Raw genomic sequence first — 25,426 nt, 5'->3', positions numbered from 1 at the left:
CAGAACACAAAAGGAAAGATATTTAATGAACATGCCGGTTCACCTTTTCAATACAATGGCAGTTACAGTGATTGAAAAAGGACCCAAAAGTATATAAAAAAGGTAGTTTGTGCAGCACGGGCATCATGTTCCAAGTCTTTTGAAAGTATATGATAAGTTTTGTTTAGAAAAAAACTAAAGATTTAAGTCATTTTCAGTAAAACACTTGATGTCTGTTTGTGTAGCACTTGTACTGCTTCTTGCGTGAACACATGCCACTATGAACGAGCTTCTCTCACGCAATCATGAACGTTCAACGCACATCAATATTTTCGCCGAAAAATTACTTTAATTTTGGGTTGTTTTTCACCAAAAGCTGCATTCAGAAGACTTGAAATACGATGCACAAATTGCAAGGACTACTTTAATTATACTTTTGGGTCCTTTTTAAGCTTAAGGGCTCTATTTTTGTGATTGCTCTATGAGCTACGACCACGCGCAACGTCTAATGCGTGAGAGCGCTAATTCTAAGTGCAATTTCCATGCCAGTGCAAAGATTAGGTGGCTGTGGGTGGGAGTGTTTGCTCTATCTGTGGGTGTATGCACGCTAACTGGGGATATATTGTATGTTAATGAAGTGGTGTAAAGTGCAATTTGCTATTTTCCTGAAAAATAGGTCATTCTGCTAAGACGTTTCAATACCACGTCTCAGTGCAAATTCCAAATTCAGTTCCTACATTTGCAGTTTGGAGATTCCACCAGCAGGTGGTAATAAAGTAAAATATAGTGGAACATCAAATTATGTCCATGACGATCACTGTTCTAGGCATTTTATGAAACTGTTATAAGATTTGTGTTAAACTATCTTTATGTCATGGTTTACTTATTTTTATGTCACTGCAAAAGGGGCCAGTAGAAGAAGATGGAGAGATAAAAATGTCTGAATTTGGTATGATTTTTTGGTATGATTTCTTTTTCCACATCGATATTTTTATTACATTTTTGTTTTGTTTGAAATGTAATCTGAATTTAGAAATATTTATGTTTTAATTTTTCGTGTTTCAATAAATTAATTACATTTTTCAAAATTAAAATTGACTGGTAGAAGTTAAATGTGTGCTGGCACAATCACTGTTAATACTAGCCATAATTTGTGTGTCAGTAGATGAAAATGATTAATAATACTTACATTCTCTATAATTTAATGGAGTGTAAATTCAAATCCTGACGAGAAACACATTTTCCAATATGTATAAAAGGAGTCTGTCACTGTCATATAAATATGCCTGACATTCAACAAGGATGCAGATAATGCACAAAATAATGCATGTCCATATTTCTATTCTTTTAATTCATTGCATACAGTCCATTTACACTGCCAATTTCTTATGAATGTGCTGTCTTTGTTTATATCGCTGGTGCTTGAAAGGTAATGGACTATACAATAGGACGCAGACAGTGGCGAAGAAAAACCTCAGAATTAAATTGCACTTCACCCAGTCCATTAGCATTTGCGCGCACAATTTCGCCAAACCCACTTGCGCCTAGACTTAGTGCCAGTGTTGGGTAAGTTACTCTAAAAAAGTTATTAATTACTAACTACTAATTACATCTTCTACAGTGTAATTAGATTACTGTACTAATTACTCTGTCTGAAAAGTAATTGCATTACTTGTTACTAATTACTTTCTAAAACCCTAATCAACCTCGACCAAATGAAAAATACAAGGACAGACATGAAATTGTTCTTGTAGTTCTTTCAAATGAATCATATAAAATCAAACAAATTATTCATGAACTGGCCAAAGAATTCAAGGGGGCAGCGTTAAAGTAGAAAACATATATTTTAACATTAGATGTTATATTTCGATTTTAAATTCACTATTGTTTTATATATAATTGTTCTATAGACTATATAGTATTTAACACAATTACATCAGAAGTAACTGTAATTAAATTACTGAAAAATTAAGAGTAATCCTTTACTTTTTTTAATGAAAAAGTAATTTAATTACTGTAATTAATTACTTAGTAATGCAGTATTCCCAACACTACTTAGCGCATGCTTGCACAAAAATACCAAAACTTCATGGCCATACCCATTGACTTTGCGTGTATAACTTATGACATAGTGCTTTTAAAATAGGGCCCTTAAAGTCATTATCAACTATCATTGAAAAGACAGACTGGGAAATTCATTAAAAATTCTCCTTTAGTGCTCTACATAAGAAAGTAATATGGATTTAGAACCAATATGATGGTGAGTAAATCATAACAGAATTTTACATTTTAGGTGAGCTATTACTTTAACTTAGTCTATACTGTAGTCTTCTAAGGAAAAACATGAGCAAATAATTTTTCAACTGACAAATTATTGCAAAAGTTATACTGTAAATATTTTATTTTATTGGAGAAAGAATATTGTTGGAAAATTACTATAAGACTGCTTGTGAAATTCAAAATAGAAGGCAACCCTGCCCATTTCTTTGTGATAACTGTACAGGTTAGGAGAGGGGCTTAACAAAGTACCTGGTAAATGCTCTCTTCTGATTGGTGGCCATGGAGAGGCTCATGTCCAGCTTCAAACACAATGTACTATGAGGAGTTGGGAGAGAAACGAGAGACACCCCATAGGGAACTAGTCAGACAGGACAACACTACCAACATTCAAATCTCACTGTCTATTCATTATATATATATATATATATATATATATATATACATACACATACATACATACATACATACAGATATATTCCGATCAGCCACAACATTAAAAACACCTGCCACCAAACAGCACCAACCCACATCTCATAATAGCATTCTAGGTGATATTCTTCTCACCACAATTGTACAGAGCGGTTATATGAGTTACCATAGACTTTTTCAGTTCGAACCAGTCTGGCCATTCTCTGTTGACCTCTCTCATCAACAAGACATTTCTGTCCGCAGAACTGTCACTCATTGGATGTTTTTTGTTTTTGGCACCATTCTGAGTAAATTCTAGAGACTGTTGTGAGTGAAAATCCCAGGAGATCAGCAGTTGCAGAAATACTCAAACCAGCCTGTCTGGCACCAACAATCATCAATGTGATTGTCTAAACAGCCAATCATGTGGCAGCAGTGCAGTGCAAAAAATCATGCAGACAGGGGTCAGGAGCGTCAGTTAATGTTCACATCAACCATCAGAATGGGGAAAAAAATTGATCTCAGTGATTTTGACCGTGGCATGATTGTTGGTGCCAGATGGGCTGGTTTGAGTATTTCTGTAACTGCTGATCTCCTGGGATTTTCACACACAACAGTCTCTAAAGTTTACTCAGAATGGTGCCAAAAACAAAAAAACATCCAGTGAGCGGCAGTTCTGTAGACCTGTTTTATTGTGGTCCCAAAGTGTATAACTGTATTACAAACTTCTGATTGATTTTGCTTGTAGAAAATTAACAGTGTTTGGCCCACTTTGTGTGCCCATTGCAACAAATCCATTCCTTCCCACTAATGTCAAACAATTTGTTGCAGTGTTACAGGGGTTTAGGAAGGTGCCGTAGTTTTTCTTTCTGCCATCTAAAGTTTTAGGAGAAATGATTCTTGTGGTCTTCAACCATTGGGGGGCCTTCAACCCCATTGTAACATATTATATAAAATCATGATAAACTTATTTACTTACATATTACCTGTTTAAAACTGTAAAAAAATACTCTACCTCTGTGTGTTTGTGTGTGTGGACATGTGGATGTGGAGCAGGTGGGGGAGCTAGAGAACAGTATGTGGTGAGAGGCTAAATGTGAGAACATTTGTAAAATTTCTAGGTCAAACTTGATGTACAAAAAATTTAAAACTGCATAACATCCAGAGTCAGAAGGCCACAACTGGTTCCTCCCATACAGGTAAAAACTGAACCGTTCATACAATGGAAGGAAAATGTTGTTTTTATCTGGTATTTCTTTTAAAGTGCACCTCAGTAACTTTAGTCTTTGTGTCATCTTGGACTTACACTGACACCTAGAGGCTTGGATGCAGCATCATTTAAATTCAATAGTTTTCAGTTTCAGATGTCATTGTAGAAATTTAGTATTCACAGTCAGCCATGATTACTTTAATCAGTGAGTTAAAGTGTCAAATAACAGGACGGTTACTGAGATTAAGCGAGTAGTATTCGGCTGGTCATGTGATTCTAACATGGCAGCCCCCATGTGTGGACCCTCTCCATGTAGAATAAAACAGCTTTTATGAGGTTACTGATATGACTGGAGTCTTCATTTTAATGTGAGTGGTCATGATTTCCTACATATATTGCAAAATTACAATTCATGTCTTTAAGAGTTACACTTTTTTAATGAGGAAAAAATTACTGTTCTTATGGTTTTGACAAAGTCACAACATTTGGTTCCAGTAACTAAATGCAGTATGTGTAACACATTCTTTACCTAGATTATATAGATAATATAGGAGGGCTAGAGTTTCAGAGGAGACCTCAACAATGATTCAAACTGTGCTCAGATTTATCAACATACCAACATCTGCAATCAAAATTAAGAGATCTCAATATGAACTCAAACATTTCTCATTCAATTCTTCCTACTTTATCTCAACAATTGTCTCATTTGTGTCTATTTTAATTTCTTCTGAGAAACATCTGAAACAAAACTAATACCTTAAATGAGAACTCAGTTAAGTCTCCTGAGCATTGAAAGAGCAATCTCTGAGCAATAAAATTTCCTCTGGGATCATAAAATATCATACTAAGGAACTTTGTGCATTTAATTAACAATGGTGATACAAACATTTTTTTTTTCGTTGTGAAATAACAGAGAAAATCTAAGCTAAAGTGAAATTTTGAGAGCTTCCATCTTGGCATAAGAAAAAATGTGGATGTCAAAAAGATGGTTAAGGTTGTCTGTATTCAGTGTGAGCGAGACAGCACTGGATTAAAAAGATCACAGTACATCCAGTAGAGATGTATATGACTCTCCATAGAACATACACACAAAACAACAAAATATGACAGCATATCCATACACTGGAAATGATAGGGGTTAAATAATTAACAGAAATTCATGTTTTGTGAGCATCTGCTAATATTAAATGAAATTTTAATGATTAAATTGAGCAGAATGTGTCCATTATTCTTTACAAAATCAGGTTACATGTACATGTGAACATACATACAATAATTATTGATAGAAATGTGAATTTTGCCCACCTGATACACTGGATCATCCATCTCATCTTCCAGAATGCTCTGTGTCAGCCATCGAGACAAACAGGCATAATTGGGAGCATATTGGTAGAGAAGACATTAGAGGTAAACCAACAGAAACATTTAAAACATGAGCGATATTATGAATAAATGCTTACTTTACATTATTAATCTTTAAAGGTTTTGGTGCAATGTTATTGTCAACATCGCCCAATATTTTCTCTACATATTCTTATAATAAAATACAAAAAATAATAAGAAAAGCTGTTAACTACTGGCATGAAGCATTCTGACACTTTGACCAGAAAGAGTTCAATTTAGGCTCATGTTGTTGGAATCTACCTGATATACGGCTGGCTCACAGTGTTTGTCCTTCTGAGTCTTTTTCTGTGACTCCTCCCTCTGTTTGATGTCATAGACCAGGGTGAACAGGTCACGCAGGTCCAGTATGACTGGCTCCGCCTACAGGAGGAAGAAAACTGAAGTTAAGATGAACAACCGCAGTTTTAACCATCAAGAGAACAATTTGAATGTTTTTGAAGTTATGAAAGTTTAGACCAAAACCACAAACCGAATGGCTTGTTTTGATTGCCACAAATTTGTGGTTTCCTTTCTTTCCACACACGAAGCCGAAGGCGCGATGGTCCCTCGTGTCTTTGGCAATATAGGAGACTTCGTGCACAGAGTGTTGTTGTTGTAAGACCTGTGGATTAATAAAGTTATCATTACCATAATTTCAATATATATATATATATATAGGGTTTCTGCAGGTTTTATTAAGCTAAATTCACTTTTTTTAAGACCTTTTTAAGACCAACTAAAGAAAATTTAAGGAATCAATTGAAGGGAACACAATACGCCAATATGTTCTCTAAACGTAAATGTCTAGGGAGCATATTTTGTTTTTATTTAGAACTGCCCTTTAGAAGCTATTTGACATAACAGATCCTCACTTATATTCCACAAGACAAAATAGTAACTGAATTTACACACATGATCCTGTTCAGAAGTTGACATTCTCTTGGTTTTTAATATGGTGTGTTTCTTTCTCGATGATCAATGACTGTTTGTGTAATAATTGTTCATGAGTCTCTGCTTTGTCCTGAGCAGTGAAGATGTCCACTTTTCTTAAGAAAACCCCCAACTACTGTACAATTATTTGATTTCTCAACATCTTCTGCACATTTGAGATCTTCAGTGGCTATATGATGAGATCCAGCTTTTGACACTTGGGACAATTGAGGGACTCATACACAACTATTACAAAAGATACAAACAATTACTGATGCTCAAGAAGGAACACAAGAAGATCCAAGGGGTGCAAACTTTTGAACAGGATGATTTGTGTAAATAAGAGTACATTTTGTGTTATGTAACTTTTGAAGGGCAGAACTACATAAAAAATATCATCTTTTATATCTTATAGGCTATTTGTATACATTCTGAAAGGGGTGTGCAAACTTATAAAAACAAAAGGGGTGTGGAAACTTCTGCACTTAACTGTATAGGCTATATAGTTTGTGAAAATGTAGATTTTATTTTAGATTCCGTTTTTTTTCACGATTTAACCACATTTGAGCTTTTTTAATGTACAGATTTCATGTAGTCTATTCTATCCATATGATGTCATATTGCATGTGTCATTATAAAATGACTTGTCATGTCTCGTACACATTTTAACACAAAATTCAAAATACAACCCCCACATCTCAACATTTAAGTGCTTGTACTATGTAAAAAGTGCAGTGTATCTGTCTGAATGTGACATTGTGTGATTTATCTCAGTGCTCGTGGGGAAATGAACATTAACAGTGACAGAAAAATACTCACTTACATATTCACATTTTGTACGAAGAAATGGATCGGCTTCTTTCAGCTCGTTATTGAAAACTAATTTTTATTGGAGCATTTCTACTTGCACTGACTGACAGGATGACAAAGAGTGTATGATTCATTGCCATGGTAACCAGGTACATTTCAGTGGAAAGTATCATCAAATCAATGTGTGACACATCAAAATTTCTTCTCTTCTCTGCAAACGATCCCAAAGACAACAGCGAGAAGGACAATGAGGATATTTAATAATAAGAAAAAAATCAGTGAGTCTACCAGCTGTAACAGAATTACATTGTCGGGACACACCTCTTATAAACGGGACATCTGGTCACCCTACTTAAACGCAACGAGAAAACTATCCCTCATAACATTTAATACCATAATTGCCAAGTCCGCGGGAACTGGGCTACTTTTAAACTGTTTCCGCGGGTTGATTTTTTTGTTCCGCGGGTTGGATGTTTGGCAATGACGTTTAAATGAAGGCTCCGGCTCTGTACTGGCTTATGTAATTGTTTAAATGGTCTGAAACCATGCAACATGCAAAAGCCTAGAACTGTGTAGAGTTGCTATTGTGCTCGCAATAGAGCTCATACTGTACAGAGCACATGCAGACACAGATTCTCTCGAGCGCACTTTCCTCTCTTGCGAGTAGCACTGGGCAGTCTGCGGATCATTTAACAATGGTTGATTCATTCACATGCTTCAAAACGATTCACAGCCACGGACATCACAATTTTACAAGAGGGAGGGCATCGGAGAGTGTGCTTATTGTCTCTGACTTTGCCCATGTTTTTTGATTGCTGTCTGTTCACTATGCATGCACATGCTCGCCAACCAAATGAAAGGAGCCTGCTCATTTTGATCAAATGAAAAAGTTATGAAGCGTTATCCCTTATAGCCATCTGAATTCTGTAACATTATACATAACAACACTGCTCAGCACCAGATGTGTGTATGTGTGTGTGCATTGACTGAATGCACTGAATTGACATGATAAAGTGAAAATATGAATAACCCAAGGGCAGTGAAATTAACAAAAGCTCTTTGTTATACATAAAAAATTACTAATATAGTTATAGTATCCGTGTTTAATAAACTAAGTATGTGTAAAGTTTCATTATCGTTTACCCAATAAAATTACACTTCATTAAAAAAAAAAAAAGCTATTTTGATGTTATGATACCTTGGTGACCAATAATATCGTCATGGTTACTGGTGTAACCTCCATTCCCTGATGGAGGGAACGAGACGTTGGTGTCGATGTAGTGACACTAGGGGTCACTCATGGGAGCCCGAGACACCTCTGGTCTTTGATAAAAGGCCAATGAAAATTGGCAAGTGGTATTTGCACGCCACTCCCCCGGACATACGGGTATAAAAGGAGCTGGTATGCAACCACTCATTCAGGTTTTACGCTGAGGAGCCGATATAAGGTCCGGCCATTTCAGCAGGTAGTTCAGCGTTGTGGCAGGAGGGACCAACGTCTCGTTCCCTCCATCAGGGAATGGAGGTTACACCAGTAACCATGATGTTCCCTATCTGTCACTCACTCGACATTGGTGTCGATGTAGTGACACTAGGGGTCCCTATACATAACGCCATAAGGCTGAACTGTGTTACGTGAACTGGCGGTGTGTGGTGGGCAGACTTGCTGTGTACCTCATAGCCAGCACACCAGGTCGACACATAACCTCCCCCAACACAGTTATGAGTGTCAAACGGCCCTTTTTGGGGACAAGATGACTACCCAAAGAAAGAGACAGGCTTAACCCAGTTGTGGCCTCTTTTCCCCTTCTCTTTTTCCACTCCCTAAAAAAGAAGGGGGATTATCTGACTGGGCCGCCAGGTCTAGTCGGGGGTGTCCCTCCCAAGGGGAGGACACCGCAGAGACCACACCTCGCCCAAAGAGAGGGGGGGATATTTAAGTGGAAGAATACATCACATGGTGTTTCCAACCATGTGGAGAGCCTTCAAGGTAGATCCTGCCCAATGGGGGAGGAGTTACTACAAACATGGAGACTGGGGCAGAGGAGCTCTGCCCAAGGAAGACAAGGTTTGCCAGCAGGGAAACGAATTAGTGGAAGATATAGATTGCATGGGGTTTGCCTTACAGGGAACCGCCACATGCAGAGCACCTACCCCAGAACCGGGCTCTTAGCGCGTCAGAACTGGGCCAGCAGCGAGTCTCTCCGAAAACTCGACTGCCACAGGGCTCGGAGGAAGTCAACCAGGGAACAAATTTTGTGAACACTACTGGGAATTAACGGCGCACGTCTTCAGCTCAAAAGGAGGTGGAAGGCGCTATGTGCAAGCGATACACCCGGCCGGCTATCCCGGGCTTATCCGCTTGTGTTGCATGCCACTACCTGGGACGAAACCGGTTCCACCCGGAGGTTGTAGAACCTTGCAAAAGTGTTGGGTGTTGCCCAGCCTGCTGCTCTGCAAATGTCTGTTAGAGAGGCACCTCTGGCCAAGGCCCAAGAAGCCGCCACACCACGGGTAGAATGGGCTCGCAGCCCTACCGGGGGCGGCATGTGTTGGGCGAGAAATGCCATAGTTATGGCGTCAACGAGCCAGTGGGCGATCCTCTGCTTGGAGACAGCGCTTCCTTTCCGCTGTGCACCAAAAGCAGACAAAGAGCTGCTCAGAGATTCTAAAGCTCTGCGTGCGATCCAAATAGATGCGTAAAGCGCGCACCGGACACAGTGACGACAGGGCTGGGTCTGCCTCCTCCTGGGGCAGCACTTGCAGGTTCACCACCTAGTCCCTAAAGGGGTGGTGGGAACCTTGGGCACATAGCCCGGTCAGGGTCTCAGGATCACGTGAGAGTAACCTGGACCGAACACCAGGCACGTTTCGCTGACAGAGAACGCTTGCAGGTCACCTACCCTCTTGATGGAAGTGAGCGCAGTCAGGAGGGCAGTCTTCAAGGAGAGTGCCTTAAGCTCTGCTGACTGCAAAGGCTCAAAGGGGGCTCTCTGTAGACCCTGAAGAACTACAGAGGTCCGATGAGGGAACGAGGCGCGGCCTGGAGGGATTCAGCCTCCTGGCGCCTCTTAGGAACCTGATGATCAGGTTGTGCTTCCCTAAGGACTTACCGTCGACTGCGTCGTGGTGTGCTGCTATGGCAGCAACGTACACCTTCAAGGTGGAAGTGGACAGCCTCCCTTCCAACCTCTCTTGCAGGAAGGAAAGCACTGATCTGACTGCGCATCTCTGGGGTCTTCCCGACGGGAAGAACACCACTTAGCGAATAGATGCCACTTAAAAGGCATACAGGCGCCTCATAGAGTGGGCCCTAGCCTGAGTGATCGTGTCTACCATCGCAGGTGGGAGACAGCTTAGGTCTTCCGCATCCCTTCCAGGGCCCAGAAATGGAGATTCCAGAGGTCTGGGCGCGGGTGCCGGATGGTGCCCCTTCCCTGAGAAAGAATTTGCCAGGGGGAGCTGTCGCGAGGAGCGTGAGGTCCGAGCACCACGTCTGGGTGGGCCAGTAGGGTGCTACCAGGATGACCTGCTCCTCGTCCTCCCTGACCTTGCACAGGGTCTGTGCAAGCAGGCTCACTGGGGGAAATGCATATTTGCGAATGCCAGGGAGCCAGCTGCGTGCCAGCGCGTCTATGCCGAGGGAGGCCTCCGTCAGGGCGTACCAGTGCGGGCAGTGGGGAGGATTCTTGGGAGGCGAACAGGTGCACCTGTGCCTGTCGAATTGACTCCAAATCAGCTGGACCACCTGAAGGTGGAGTCTCCACTCTCCCCTGAGGGTAACCTGTTGTGACGGCGCATCCGCCGTAGTGTTGAGGTTGCCCGGGATGTGAGTGGCTTGCAGCGACTTGAGGTGCTGCTGACTCCAGAGGAGGAGACGGCAGGCGAGTTGTGACATACAACGAGAGCGCAAACCACCTTGGCGGTTGACATATGCTACCGTTGTCGTGTTGTCTGTCTGAACTAACACGTGCTTGCCCTGGATCAACGGCCGAAACCTCCGCAGGGCGAGCAGAATTGCCAACAACTCGAGGCAGTTGATGTGCCAATGCAGTCGCGGACCCATCCAGAGGCCGGCGGCTGCGTACCCGTTGCAAACGGCGCCCCAGCCTGTTTTGGAGGCATCTGTCGTAACCATGACGCACCTGGGGACCAGTTCTAGAGGAACACCTGCCCGTAGGAACGAGAGGTCGGTCCAAGGGCTGAAAAGACGGTGACAGACCAACGTGATGTGTCCTGTGGCGCCATGGTCGTCTCGAGACTCGAGTCTGGAGCCAGTGCTGAAGCGGCCTCATATGCATCAACCTGAGCGGGGTGGCCACCGCCGAGGATGCCATATGCCCCAGGAGCCTCTGAGGGAGTTTCAGTGGAACCGCTGTTCCCTGTTTGAACGCCTTCAAACAGGCCAGCACCGACTGGGCGTGCTCGTTCGTAAGGCGCGCCGTCAAGGAGACTGAGTCCAACTCCAAACCGAGAAAAGAGATGTTCTGAACTGGGAGGAGCTTGCTCTTTTCCCAGTTGACCTGAAGCCCTAGTCAGCTGAGGTGTGAGAGCACCAGGTCCCTGTGTGCGCACAACACGTCTTGAGAATGAGCTAGGATTAGCCAGTCGTTGAGATAGTTGAGAACGCAAATGCCCACCTCCCTTAACAGGGCAAGGGCAGTCTTGGCGACCTTCGTAAAGACTCGAGGAGACAGGGACAGGCCGAAAGGGAGGAGCTTGTACTGATACGCCTGACCCTCGAACGCGAACTGCAGGAAGGGTCTGTGTCAAGGAAGGATCGAGGTGGCCACGTCGTGGCCGTGCTGAGTCTAAGGACATCGAAGCACTTACCTGGCTCCTTGTGACCACCCCCGGAACAGCCTGGGACGGGGGAGGAAGAGGCCTGTCCTTGTGACCCGTGGAGACTGTCACATCGGGGGTGGATTTGTGCCACAGCTGGGTGCTCAGGGGCGGGAGACCGCCGCTAGAGAGCCAAACCTGCCAAATAGAGTGGTGGCGGTGGTCGTGATGACGGCCGTACACACCGGATACGTGACCCAGGGAACAAGGAAACCGCTCTTGCTGAGCTCTTGAGTACTGCAGCCACTTGGGCATGCAGCGCAATTAAATGCAAAAGGTAACAAAAAGATGAAGATCTGCTTACCAGCTCCAGAGCAGCGGGTTTCGTTGTCCCTGGGTCGCCCGTCTCAAGGGCGCTTTGAAGCCTTTCACGGGTTCTGGGCAGCCGCGAGACGGGTGGCGTCTGCTTCCTATGCCGGCTAGCATCCATCTACTGCTCTACCATCGAGAACTGCTTGGCAAAGTCCTCGACGGTGCCGCCGAATAGGCCTGCCTGGGAAATGGGGGCAGCAAGGAATCGTGTCTTGTCGGCCTCACCCATCTCGACCAGGTTGAGCCAAAGGTGGTGCTCCTGGACCACTAGTGTGGCCATCGTCCGCCTGAGAGACCGCACCGTGATCTCCGTCATTCGGAGAGCGAGGTCGGTCGCCGAGCGCAGTTCCTGCATCAATCCCGGGGCGGAACTACCCTCGTGCAGTTCCTTTAGTGCCTTGGTGGACTTGCAGGAGAGCCATGGCGTGCAGGGTGGAGGCGGCTTGTACAGCGGCACCGTAGGCCTTGGCCGTCAGAGACGACGTAAACCTACAGGCCTTGACGGGGGCTTTTTGGCACCTGTGCCAGGTGGCGGTGCTTTGCGGGCATAGGTGCACCGCGAGCACCTTTATCCACCGGGGTATTGCCGAATAGCCCTTGGCCACCCCACCATCGAGGGTAGTGAGGGCGGGGAAGCTGAAAAGATCGGGACCGGGCAGTAAAATGTGCCTCCCGCGACCTTGTCAGCTCTTCATGCACTTCCGGGAAGAAAGGAACGGGGGCGGGGCGTGGCTTTGAGTGGCGCCGCGAGCCCAGGAACCAATCACTGAGCCGTGAGGGTTCAGGGAAGAGCGGTGAAATCCACTCTAACCGACGCTCGCGGCTGCCCGGGAAAGCATGTCGTCATCTCCGCGTCAGCCTGTGACTTGGCAATCGACCCCGAAGGGAGGAGCCCAGCTGAGGCTTCCGACTGGATGAGCCCGCTCTCCGATGCTGCGCTCGAGAGTTCATCACTTTCGCGGGCTCCGAATAAGAGGTCGAACTCGCCGTGAGACGAGCCGGCGGACTCACCCGGAAGCCTGATCGGGGCAGACGAGCGTGCTGGGGAATGGGAGGTCCGCGGGGGGATACCCGGCGGAGGCGGTCCCATTTGGGTCCCCAAATCGCCCCCAGTGCTAGCTGCGCTGGCCTCATACCCGTGGGTAAAAGGACCGAGGCGGGAGCCTCTGGGGTGGCTCGCTTTCTTATGAAGGCGAGCTGCGACCGCAACGTTGCCATGGACATATTCTCGCAATGAGAACATGACCATCCATGAACGCTGTCTCCGCTTGAGCAGTGCCCAGATACGAAAGACAGTGATCGTGACCGTTAGAAGGCGAGAGATAACGAGCACAACGAGGAATAACACACAATCAGGAAAGCATCTTTAAAAAGACGTTCCGTGTGTGCGCTCTTTTAGAGAAATATATACTCTTTTAGAGGGGAAAAAGCTCTTTCAGAAAATATACTCTCTAGTTTTTCTGCCGAAGCACCCAGGGGCATTCTCTGCAGTGAACCAGTGCAGAGGGGGGAGAAGCCGCTGAAATGTGCCGTCAGATCCAGCAGAGGTGAATGAACAGTAGTATTCAGCTCAATGAGCATGACCGTTCGGCTCCGAAGAGAATATCTGAATGAGTGGTTGCATACCAGCTCCTTTTATACCCGTATGTCCGGGGGAGTGGCATGCAAATACCACTCGCCAATTTTCATTGGCCTTTTATCAAAGACCAGAGGTGTCTCGGGCTCCCAAGAGTGACCCCTAGTGTCACTACATCGACACCAATGTTGAGTGAGTGACAGATAGGGAACCTGTATTTTGTTATTAATAGTGAAGTTATGCTCCATGTGGGTATCAGTAAGAAATTATCAGTATTCATACTCATTCTCTTAAAATTCTATATGTGCATCTCTAATTACATTTTCATACAAAATGCAGTATATCCAGTTGAAATCACATGACACGTACAGAAGCATTTTCCATTGATGATCAACCTCAGAGTTCATTGTATATAAATATATACTAGATTTACATTGGCCAATTTATCACAAGGAAAATGTCTCAAATTGGTGTATTCTGACATTTGCAGTCTCAACTAGGCCTGGGCTAGTTATTGGGCTAGTTTTGATTTGCTATTGGGCTGGTTTTGGGGTAGTTTTATAGGTTATTGGGCTAGTTTTGATTGACTATTGGGCTGGTTTTGTAACAGAGACCTGGCAACCCTGGCTCAGATTTAAGACCTTTTCAAGGCCCTTATTTGCGGAAGGGTGAATTAAGATATTTTAACCTGACACACACACACACACACACACACACACACACACACACACACACACACACACACATATATATACACACACACACATTGGCAGCCAAAAGTTTGGAATAATGTACAGATTTTGCTCTTATGGAAAGAAATTTGTACTTTTGTTCACCAAAGTGGCATTCAACTGACCAAACTGTATAGTCAAGACATTAATAACATGAAAAATTACTATTAAAATTTGAAAAAAATGTTCAGAACTTCTGAAAATAATTCAAAGGGTTCTCATCAAAAAATCCAGCCTGATATCTAGATGTCTTGTTGTTGTCACGAACTGCACTTTGTTTTCCACTTATTTATGGACTTCATTTCCCAGGATGCACCTTTGTTGATTACCCTCACCTGCCCTCCATCTTCCATAGCTGTTTCCTGTTCCATCATCATCCTTCTGTGTATTTATACCCTCTGGTTTCCTTCTTTCATGAAAATAATTCAAAGAGTTCTCATCAAAAAAATCCTCCACGAGCAGCAATAACAACTTTGCAGATCCTTGGCATTCTAGCTGTCAGTTTGTCCAGATACTCAGGTGACATTTCACCCCACACTTCCTGTAGCACTTGTCATAGATGTGGCTGTCTTGTCAGGCACTTCTCATGCACCTTACAGTCTAGCTGATCCCACAAAAGCTCAATGGGGTTAAGTTCCATAACACTCTTTTCCAATTATCTGTTGTCCATTGTCTGTGTTTCTTTGCCCACTTTAACCTTTTATTTTGTTTTTCTGTTTCAAAAGTGGCTTTTTCTTTGCAATTCTTCCCATAAGGCCTGCACCCCTGAGTCTTCTCTTTACTGTTGTGCATGAAACTGGTGTTGAGTGGGTAGAATTCAATGAAGCTGTCAGCTGAGGACATGTGAGGCATCTATTTCTCAAACTAGAGACTCTGATGTACTTATCCTCTTGTTTAGTTGTTCATATGGCCTTCCACATCTCTTTCTGTCCTTTTTAGAGCCAGTTGTGCTTTGTCTTTGAAGAATGTAGTGTATACCATTGTATGAAATCTTCAGTTTTTTGACAATTTCAAGCATTGCATAGCCTTCGTTCCTCAAAATAATTATTGATTGACGAGTTTCTAGAGAAAGCTGTTTCTATTTTGCCATTTTTTTTAACTAATATTGACCTTAAGACATACCAGTCTATTGCATACTGTGGCAACTCAAAAACAAACACAAAGACAATGTTAAGCTTCATTTAATGAACCAAATAAACTCATCAAAAAAAGAAACGTCCCTTTTTCAGGCTCTGTATTTTAAAGATGGATTTAAAAAATCCAAGTAACTTTACAGATCTTTATTGTAAAGGGCTTAAACAATGTTTTCCATGCTTGTTCGATGAACCATAAACAATTAATGAACATGCACCTGTGGAACGGTCGTTAAGACACTAACAGCTAGACAGTAGGCAATTAAGGTCACAGTTATAAAAACTTAGGACACTAAAGAGACCTTTCTATTGACTCTGAAAAATACCAAAAGAAAGATGCCCAGGGTCCCTGCTCATCTGCGTGAACGTGCCTTAGGCATGCTGCATGGAGGCATGAGGACTGCAGATGTGGCCAGGGCAATAAATTGCAATGTCTGTACTGTGAGACATCTAAGACCGTGCTTCAGGGAGACAGGAAGGACAGCTGATCATCCTCGCAGTGACAGACCACGTGTAACAACACCTGCACAGGATCGGTACATCCGAATATCACACTTGCGGGACAGGTACAGGGTGGCAACAACAACTGCCCGAGTTGCACCAGGAATACACAATCCCTCCATCAGTGCACAGACTGTCCACAATAGGCTTAGAGAGGCTGGACTGAGGGCTTGTAGGCCTGTTGTAAGGCAGGTTCTTACCAGACATCACCGGCAACAACGTCGCCTATGGGCACAAACCCACCTTCACTGGACCAGACAGAACTGGCAAAAAGTGCTCTTCACTGACGAGTCATGGTTTTGTCTCACCAGGGGTGATGGTCGGACTCGTGTTTATCGTCGAAAGAATGAGCGTTACACTGAGGCCTGTACTCTGGAGTGGGTCAGATTTGGAGGTGGATGGTCCATCATGGTCTGGGGCGGTGTGTCACAGCATCATCGGACTGAGCTTGTTGTCATTGCAGGCAATCTCAATGCTGTATGTTACAGGGAAGACATCCTTCTCCCATATGTGGTACCCTTCCTGCAGGCTCATCCTGAAATGACACTCCAGCATGACAATGCCACCAGCCATACTGCTCGTTCTTTGCGTGATTTCCTGCAAGACATGAATGTCAGTGTTCTGCCATTGCCAGCGAAGAGCCCGGATCTCAATCCCACTGAGCATGTCTGGGACCTGTTGGATCGGAGGGTGAGGGCTAGGGCCATTCCACCCAGAAATGTCCGGGAACTTGCAAGTGCCTTGGTGGAAGTGTGGGGTAACATCTCACAGCAAGAACTGGCCAATCTGGTGCGGTCCATGAGGAGGAGATGCACTGCAGTACTTAATGCAGCTGGTGTCCACACCAAATACTGACTGTTAACCCCCCCCCCCCCACCATTAGTAAGGGACACATTATTCTATTTCTGTTAGTCACATATCTGTGAAACTTGTTCAGTTATGTCTTAGTTGTTGAACCTTTTTATGTTCATACAAATATTTACACATGTTAAATTTGCTGAAAATAAAAACAGTTGAAAATGAGAGGACGTTTCTTTTTTTGCTGAGTTTAGCTTTCAACTGTTTGATATAATGGCAAGTGATTTTCTAGTACCAAATTAGCAATTTAGCATGATTACTCAAGGATAAGGTGTTGGAGTGATGGCTGCTGGAAATGGGGCCTGTCTAGATTTGATCAAAAATGACTTTTTTCAAATAGTGATGGTGCTGTTTTTTTCACATCAGTAATGTCCTGACTATATTTTGTGATCAATAGAATGCTACTTTAGTGAACTGAAGTACCAATTTCCTTCCGAAACAGCTAAATCTGTACATTATTCCAAACTTTTGGCCGTCAGTGTGTATAATATATATATATATATATATATAAAAAACTGATTTTCTTGAAACATGGTCCATATCTTGGAATGGTCAGAAGTTGATAGTAGAAAGTTGAAGAAAATAACCATAATTACTTATGATTGATGCTAGGATGATCGGTGTGTGTGTGTGTGTGTGTGTGTGTGTGTGTGTGGCTAATGAGTATAAAGCATGAAATAACAGCAGAGAGAGCACTAATGGTAACAGAGGATAATAATGATCATTACCTCTACAGTGCCATTGCCAAAAAAGGATATTAATGCAAACCCTCCACACAAGCGGAAGACGCATAACTGAGCTGCATTTATGTCTTTATGTTAACTTTATGTTGAAAGGGGAAACGGGACTTTCTTTGATGTGGGTAGGGTTAGATTTTACTGTTGTCTCCTAACTACACTGGGCTGCATTTCCCGTACAACTGAGTAACTCACTGCTTAACCACCATACATCTTTAGAGAAACCGACTAGCTAGAGATGACCCGAAACCCTAGTAACTATGTCGCACATCCATCATTCGAACCATGTTAGTTAAACAATATAGAGCTGTTGTTAATGCTGTCACGCAGAGTGTGGAGTAATAACTTCTGCAGATATCAAATGTTAATAGCTCATTTACAAGTACGCCAGAAAGCTGTTTAATGTGTGAAAGCTGCTGAAGTCACGAAAGCTGCATGCACTATGTAATGCGACATATGATTGCACTTCAATAGTGGGGTTTCCCTTTACTTCAGACTTTGGGGTTCCCCCGACACACCTAAACACATACGCAGATGTGCATTCTTCAAAATCATATAAGAACGGCACTTATGCATTAACATGGACATATAAACCGTGCTCTCCGACAGAAGCCGTGTGTGTTAAAGCACTTTCTCTTAACAGCCTTTAATCCCTTTTCAAGTGCATTCACATATACATGACTTTTCATAATGCTGCTTTCTGCAAAACCCCAGAATAAGCAGTTTTCTAAAGTGCATGTAAACATGGTCAAAGTGTTGACAGAATTAAGGATATACTGTATATGGAATAAAACATATAGAAGTCAAATGATGTCCACACTGTACAGCAAACTAACAAGAAACTATGCTTCTAACCACAGATAAAGAGATTTGCGATGCAGTTTGCAAATGTTTGTTGGAACTATGTTTTCAGGAAACGCCAAACCATTGAACTATGTTGATAACAATAGAACTTGCGACCATAGTTGGTTAACAATGCTTTTGGGAAATGCACCCCTGGATGAGACAGCAAACCCCAAGCCCATGTGTGAGCACCCCCAAAAGCTGATTTGCAGGTGTCTGTGGTTGGCAAATGCAGTTGTAAAAGGGATTGCCATTCCATTTGAATTTTGGTAAGATTGGAACGTGACGCTGAGGAAACGAAATCGAAAATGGAGACATTGCTATTACTATATTAATACAGTCTAACAGCGTCGTCACTTGTAAGACACTGGAAAAGTGAATTTTTGGTTTCCATTTGAAATTTGGCAGGCATTGCACATTCACGATGAATAAACATAAACACAAATACACGATTTGCGTTAGCATTGAGAATGTCACCATATATGCATCCAAAACTAAAAAAAACTAAAAGTTTTTTAAATAATTTGAAATTCATTTAGAAACTAGTCCTCAGTAAAACTTCCATATGGAGCATGGCTGAGCTGCTCCCCTCATTTCATATGTGAAGAAGTTAGACAATTAAAACAGAGGTCATTTGCATATAAGTCATTAACAGACATTATAAAACATTTACATCAAGAAGTCTTAAGGGTAGAGTAGCAGCCTTAACTGTATATTGTTGAAAAATGTTTATGTGAATCTGTAGTGCAAGAAAACTTTGTGGACTCAAAATAAATAAAAAAATAAATGCCACATAGTATGACCTCTTTAAAAGTGCATGTATATACCAATCAAATGAATTGTATCCTCAACTCACCCCTGATCTCTCATCATAAATCTTGATTCCTCCGAAGGACACAGTCAAGAAAATTCTCTGTTTGTGGTTCCCTTTTGACCGTGCCGAGGTAGCAATTCCCTGTAGCAGTAAAAAGAGAAAATAGGATGAGGAGAAATTCACCTTTTCTATATATATATATATATATATATATATATATATATATATATATATATATATATATATATATTTTTTTTTTTTTTTTTGGGAAATCAGAAAAAAGGATGGAATGGTGTATGAATGGATTAACTCATATTCCTAACCAAATTTAAGTGGATGGATGTAATTTTTCCGATGTTAAAATTATTTCTCGTATCCCAGCTAAATATGGAAAGACAAATAGTAAGCCATTTGTAGGTTGATTTCCCCAAAAAGTGTAACACTTTTGCACTTTTTAAACATTTCTGTTTGTTTGAGTGACCCGTCACTGCAACATTGGCTTGACCAATGGTATGATTTTGTAGCAGGACTATTTATTTGTACAACCAATGAGTTTTCTGGAATATTTGTGCAATTCCATTTGGTGACACCCGTAGCTCAGAAATTACACTCTTCAGCTTTAAAGCAAATATCAATGAAAGCATCTGCAGAAAAGGTAGTGAGATATGAAGAGGTTGACGTAGTGTGAATGGGGGGATGGTTGCAAATGTTACATAACTGACACCTTTTCTGTTCAACATCACTTTTTAGGGTTGCTTTTGTTCTTTTACATTTAGCACTACAAAAGACTCCACGGAGACGTGTCTAGATTGCTGACTGCTAATGTTCTTAGACTTCTTTGATTGCAGAATAGAAACAGATCTTGCTGACTGAAGCCTTTGAAGAAGACTTTTTCATTGTCTTGGCTTTCTGTCGAATAATGAGAAGCAATTCTTAACACGTTGCTTGGTCACTTGGAGTACGTTTGATCTCCTGACATCTCTCTTAAGTAAATGCTTAACAGCTTAACTATAATGCACACACACACACAGCAAGCAATGTCAGCAGCCTGTGTTCAACCTCAATGAGCTGTCAAATCTGTTTGAGCACTGACTCGAGAACAAAGGGAGAAGCGATGCTTAGATGGACATTTCCTGAAGGCTGTGGATCAGTAGATTAGTATTCCATGGCTTTGTGGGAATGCTATTGGAAATCCATTCTTCTTCATTCTAACCCGCTCGAGACCTGGTATTGCATTGAAGAACCTGAGATCTGAAACAAATTGCTCTGTCCAGAAAACTATAGGATTTGAAACTACTTTGTTGAGACTATCAGAGGACAAGTCCTCTTTCTGGTAACAGATTCTAGCAAAAGGTGTTTACACAGATTAAGATATTATCATTATTTATTTAAAAAATACAACTAATCACAACAAAACACATAAAGTGAAGTGTACACTACACAACTCCAGCTCGTCTTCTTTTATGTTTCAAGTCAGCAAATGGACCATGACGAGAAGTCTCAGATCTCACGACCAACGGTCTTGTAGTGTGTGCACTCCTGCGTCATGCCCCAACAAGTCACAGATGCTACGACAGATTTCAGACCAGCCTGATATCTAGACGTCTTGTCGTTGTCACGAACTGCCCTTTGTTTTCCACTTATTTATGGACTTCATTTCCCAGGATGCACCTTTGTTGATTACCCTCACCTGCCCTCCATCTTCCACAGCTGTCTCCTGTTCCATCATCATCCTTCTGTGTATTTATACTCTCTGGTTTCCTTCCCTTATGGTCGGTTCTAGTTAGATTGTTAACATGTTAATTTAAATGTTACATTCATATTTACCAGAAAACTGCTGTGATGTTTGATTTTACCTTTTTCTCAAGTGTTTTATTTTCATCTTTTTGTCTTCATCTTCTGAGTTACATTAATAAATTAGACTGCATTTGGATCCACACTCTCCCGTCTCGTCTCTCCTATCAACTTTACAGTCGTCAGGTGTGCGCTTTTTTCCTTTGCAAATAATTGTGAAAATGGGCCAGAACCATTCTTTAATGTTTGTTGACATGTGTAACAGTATAAGGATGGGCAAGGAGGAGGCGGGAACCGGCTGAACAGTAAACGTAAAGTTTAATCAGAAACTCAACATAAAACGAACATAAACATAAGGACACATATGCAACGCGGCCGCGTGCGTCTCTCTCTCTCTCTCCTGAACTGGCATCTCCGGCTCCCCTTTATCTCACGCTCCCGCTGATTAGCTGATTCAGCGCTGGCTGTGCACCCTCACGGCCTGGCCACACCCTCTTCCTCGTCACAACACGTTATCAGGAATAAACTGTGCGAGTTTGTGAATTAATTTCGTCATCTTCATTTTAAGATTCTTTTTGGGCAACCCGTTTGAAACAGGATGACTCTTAAGACATCTGTAACGGCCAGTTTTTTGCCGGTTATTTATGGATTTAAAGGTAAATAAGCATACGATCTGAAAAAACATTAGAAGCTCAGTTACAGGTACTGCACTAAAATAACTTTGAATTCTGCTATAAAGTCATGTTTGTGAATAATTAAGAGAAACTGTGTGCAGGTTTTAGCGCTTTTTCTTTTAAGTTTTTGCGCTTTATTATCATTCAGTAAAACACAGACGTAATAACTGATGTATGTCCTCATGAAATCAGAGATTCTCTCCTCAAAATCCAAACACAAGTGGTCAAAAGAGACAAAACTTGTGATCGGATCACCCAAAACACATCTTAATACCAGGTGCACACATGGTCTCAGTCGGGGATGAATGGTCGTGTAGTTGATGCACCCAATCTGCGATCAGTCCTGTAGTGTTCGCACCAGCACAACGGAAAACAAGACTGTGGATGTATGCTAGGCTTAACATGTATCTTTAACTACACATTGTCATATCAAAAACCCTTCCATAGTTACTCTGGTTTAAATCTCACAAGCCTTAAAGGGATAGTTCTCTCATCATTTACTCACCCTCATGCCATTCCAGATGTGGATGACTTTGTTTCTTCATCAGAACACATTTTAAGAAAAAAAAAATATATATATATCTTAGCTCAGTAGGTCCTTAAAATGCAAGTGGATGGTGATCCAACCTTTGAAGTTCAAAAAGAACAGACTGTCAGCATTAATGTCATCCATACAACTCCACTAGTTAAATTAATGTCTTCTAAAGTGAAACGATCAATACTTAAGTATTTTTTAACTATAAATCATAGCTTCCGGCAGTGTTGTAGTCAAGTCACTAGATCTCGAGTCCGAGTCGAGTCCAGGTCCTCACTGATCAAGTCCGAGTCCAAGTCACCAATAACTGCATACAAGTCAGAGTTACGAGTCCTTGTCTATGTCATAAAATTAGCAAAAAATCACAATTCTGTTGCCATTTTAAGTTTACTGGCGCACACACACATATTCAGCCTTTCAAAGTGTATTGTACAAGAATCCCCCCTTAATATTACTTCAATGTTTGATATTGCTATTAGGATCTTTAAGCAGTTTTCTTCATCTGTTTCTTTGTTCTTATTTTAGTTATTTCTTTGTCTTGAATAATTACTTGAGAACTCAATAAAATTCTATCTATCTATCTATCTATCTATCTATCTATCACAATGTTGTATATAGGCCTATACCATAATCAAGGAAATAAAAAATGAGATGTCAGAAAAATAACTTTCCACTGTAAACAACAGTGCCTTATTGCGATTTATTTGAAGTTATTTATTTCTTTTTTCTCAGGTACTGTCCTCTAGATTTATATTATCAAAATTCATTATAATTCAGGCGTTGGAGCAATTCACATGATTTTTCATGAACGGATGTTGTCCTATTAACACTGGGATTACATTTGTGGTAAACTCGCATCACACGAGCCAGTCTCTATCTCTATGTAAAACTACACGTCATAAACACATGAACACACGTCAACATGATCTTATGTTCCCGTTATAATTATAACTTGTAATAATGATTTACGATTTTGTTCCACATATTTTCGAATTTTCTATGTATGTGCTGCCACATAGATTCTGAAAAATCCTTTATACGTTCCAGACAAACTTGTGCAGGTAAGTTCCCTGTCTGTCACTCACTCGACGTTGTGTCGATGTAGTGACACTAGGGGTTCGATCTTGAGAGCCCCAATTACCTTTGCTTAAAATAGAAAAGGCCAATGAGAATTGGCGAGTGGAATTTGCATGCCACTCTCCACCCCAGACATACGGGTATAAAAGGAGATGGCGTGCACCACTCATTCAGATTTTTTCTTCGGAGCCGAACTCATGTGTGTTCGTCTGTCACCAATGCTTACACTGCTGGATTAACGGTGCATATCAGCGGTCACCCCACAGTCGAGTGTTGTGCTTCCCCTGGGCACTTCGGCGGCCAAGTCTGCAGGTGCTAAAAGAGTATATTCTAAAGAGTACATTTTCTACTAAAAGAGCTCGCACAAACAATTTCCATCTCTTTAAAGATGGCCTTTCGCCTTTGTGCTACTGGATGTGACCGTTATCTCTCCCCTCCGGACACCCATGAGATCTGTCTCGAGTGCTTGGGGCACCAGCATGCCGAGGCAGCTTTTGTGGAGGGATCATGTTCTCATTGCGAGAACATGCCCATGAGAACGTTGCGGTCACGGCCCACCTCCTTCTTCATGAAGCAGGGAGCCACAGCGGCTGCTTCCCAACCCAGTCTGTCCTGGGCTGAAACTCAGGTGGCCGGGTCGGCGAGCACCGCTGGCGATCTGGATGTGGACATGGGAGCATTTCCGCCGGCTCAGCCCCCACGGACCTCCCGTCCCCCAGCACGCTCGTTCTACCTGGAAGAGCTGTCGAGCGATGCAGGTGGTCCGCTTCAGGGTGGATTTAATGTCTCGTTTATGGCGCATGACGAGGAGGAGTTATTGGTCGCAGCATCAGAGGGTGGGCTGTCGGAAGCGGATGAATCTTCTACCGCTCATGGGCAGGAGCTCAGAGCTCAGGATGAGATGGACGCTGAGATGGCAGCCGTACTTGCCCGGGCGGCTGCGAACATCGGGCTAAAGTGGAAACATCCACCCTGCCCTGAGCGTTCGCGGCCGGATGATTAGTTTCTGGGGTCGGAGCACAACTCATGGCCGCACCCCGCCCCGGTGCCTTTCTTTCCGGAAGTGCACAAGGAGCTAACAAAGTCATGGAAGGCACCTTTTTCTGCCCGTACACACTTCGCTGGTTTGTCCATCCTAACTACCCTCGATGGTGGAGTGGCTAAGGGATATGTCGAGCTTCCCCAGGTAGAGCACGCCGTAGCGGTGCATTTATGCCCGCAGGGCGCAGCCACCTGGATGGACTGACCAAGGCTCCCTTCCAAGGCCTGTAAGTTCTCTTCTCTTCTTCATTGATGACGAAGGCTTACAAGGCCATGGGTCAGGAGGCCTCTGCCCTGCACGCCATGGCCATCCTGCAGGTCCACCAGGCCAAGGCGTTGAAAGATCTGCATGAGGGTAGAACCGACCCAGGGTTTATGCAGGAACTGCGTACCATGACCACACTGGTGGTCCAAAAGCAGCACCTGTGGCTCAACCTTGCGGAGATGTGTGACGCCGAAAAGGTTCGCTTTCTCGATGCGCCCATCTCCCAAGGGGGGCTTTTTGGCGACACTGTCGAGGACTTCGCCCATCAGTTCTCGACGGTGAGGAAGCAGACGGAGGCGATCAAACATATCTTGCCACGGCGCGACTCGGCCACCTTCAGGCCTCTGAAGTCCCACGCCCCATCTACCTCTCGCAAGGGCCGTTCTCCTGCGGTGCCGGCCCCGGCCCCGGCTCATGCACCATTGGAACCCCTACGCCGGTCTATGAGAAGATCCTCCCATAGGAAGGTGTGCTCCACCTGCCCGTCAGCCGGCCCCCAAGAACCCCGGATGGGCTTCGAGGTGGCCCTGACACGGGCGACCCTGGGATGAGGCGACTGACTCCGACCGGTCTGGCCCAGGTGAACTTACCAGCCCCACCATCGTCCCTGGGCCAGCGCGTGGTGAGTATAACATCGCCGGGTGCCCTCTGGGCCTCAGCACTCACATGGTCAATAAATTAGCAGTTTCCTCT

General features: G+C 43.1%; 1 protein-coding gene across 4 annotated transcripts in view; it reads right to left on the bottom strand.

Annotated features, from left to right (window-relative positions):
- The window catches only part of dab1b (DAB adaptor protein 1b), a 111,817-nt gene that overhangs the window by 38,200 nt on the left and 48,191 nt on the right, over positions 1-25,426 (bottom strand). For 3 of the 4 annotated variants that reach the window (XM_051699544.1, XM_051699546.1, XM_051699545.1), the window contains exons 4-8: positions 19,390-19,488; positions 5,751-5,882; positions 5,522-5,641; positions 5,183-5,221; positions 2,509-2,574 (exon numbers count right to left, since the gene is read on the bottom strand). In XM_051699544.1, coding sequence (XP_051555504.1) covers positions 2,509-2,574; positions 5,183-5,221; positions 5,522-5,641; positions 5,751-5,882; positions 19,390-19,488 — 456 coding nt within the window. The remainder of the gene's footprint in view (positions 1-2,508; positions 2,575-5,182; positions 5,222-5,521; positions 5,642-5,750; positions 5,883-19,389; positions 19,489-25,426) is intronic. The other variant, XM_051699547.1, reaches the window with a different exon arrangement.

The sequence above is a fragment of the Myxocyprinus asiaticus genome, chromosome 6 (genome assembly GCF_019703515.2).
Source record: "Myxocyprinus asiaticus isolate MX2 ecotype Aquarium Trade chromosome 6, UBuf_Myxa_2, whole genome shotgun sequence".
Lineage (NCBI taxonomy): Eukaryota > Metazoa > Chordata > Actinopteri > Cypriniformes > Catostomidae > Myxocyprinus > Myxocyprinus asiaticus.
The sequence above is the reverse complement of the archived record's forward strand: the minus strand, read 5'-3'. Positions and strand labels throughout refer to the sequence as shown.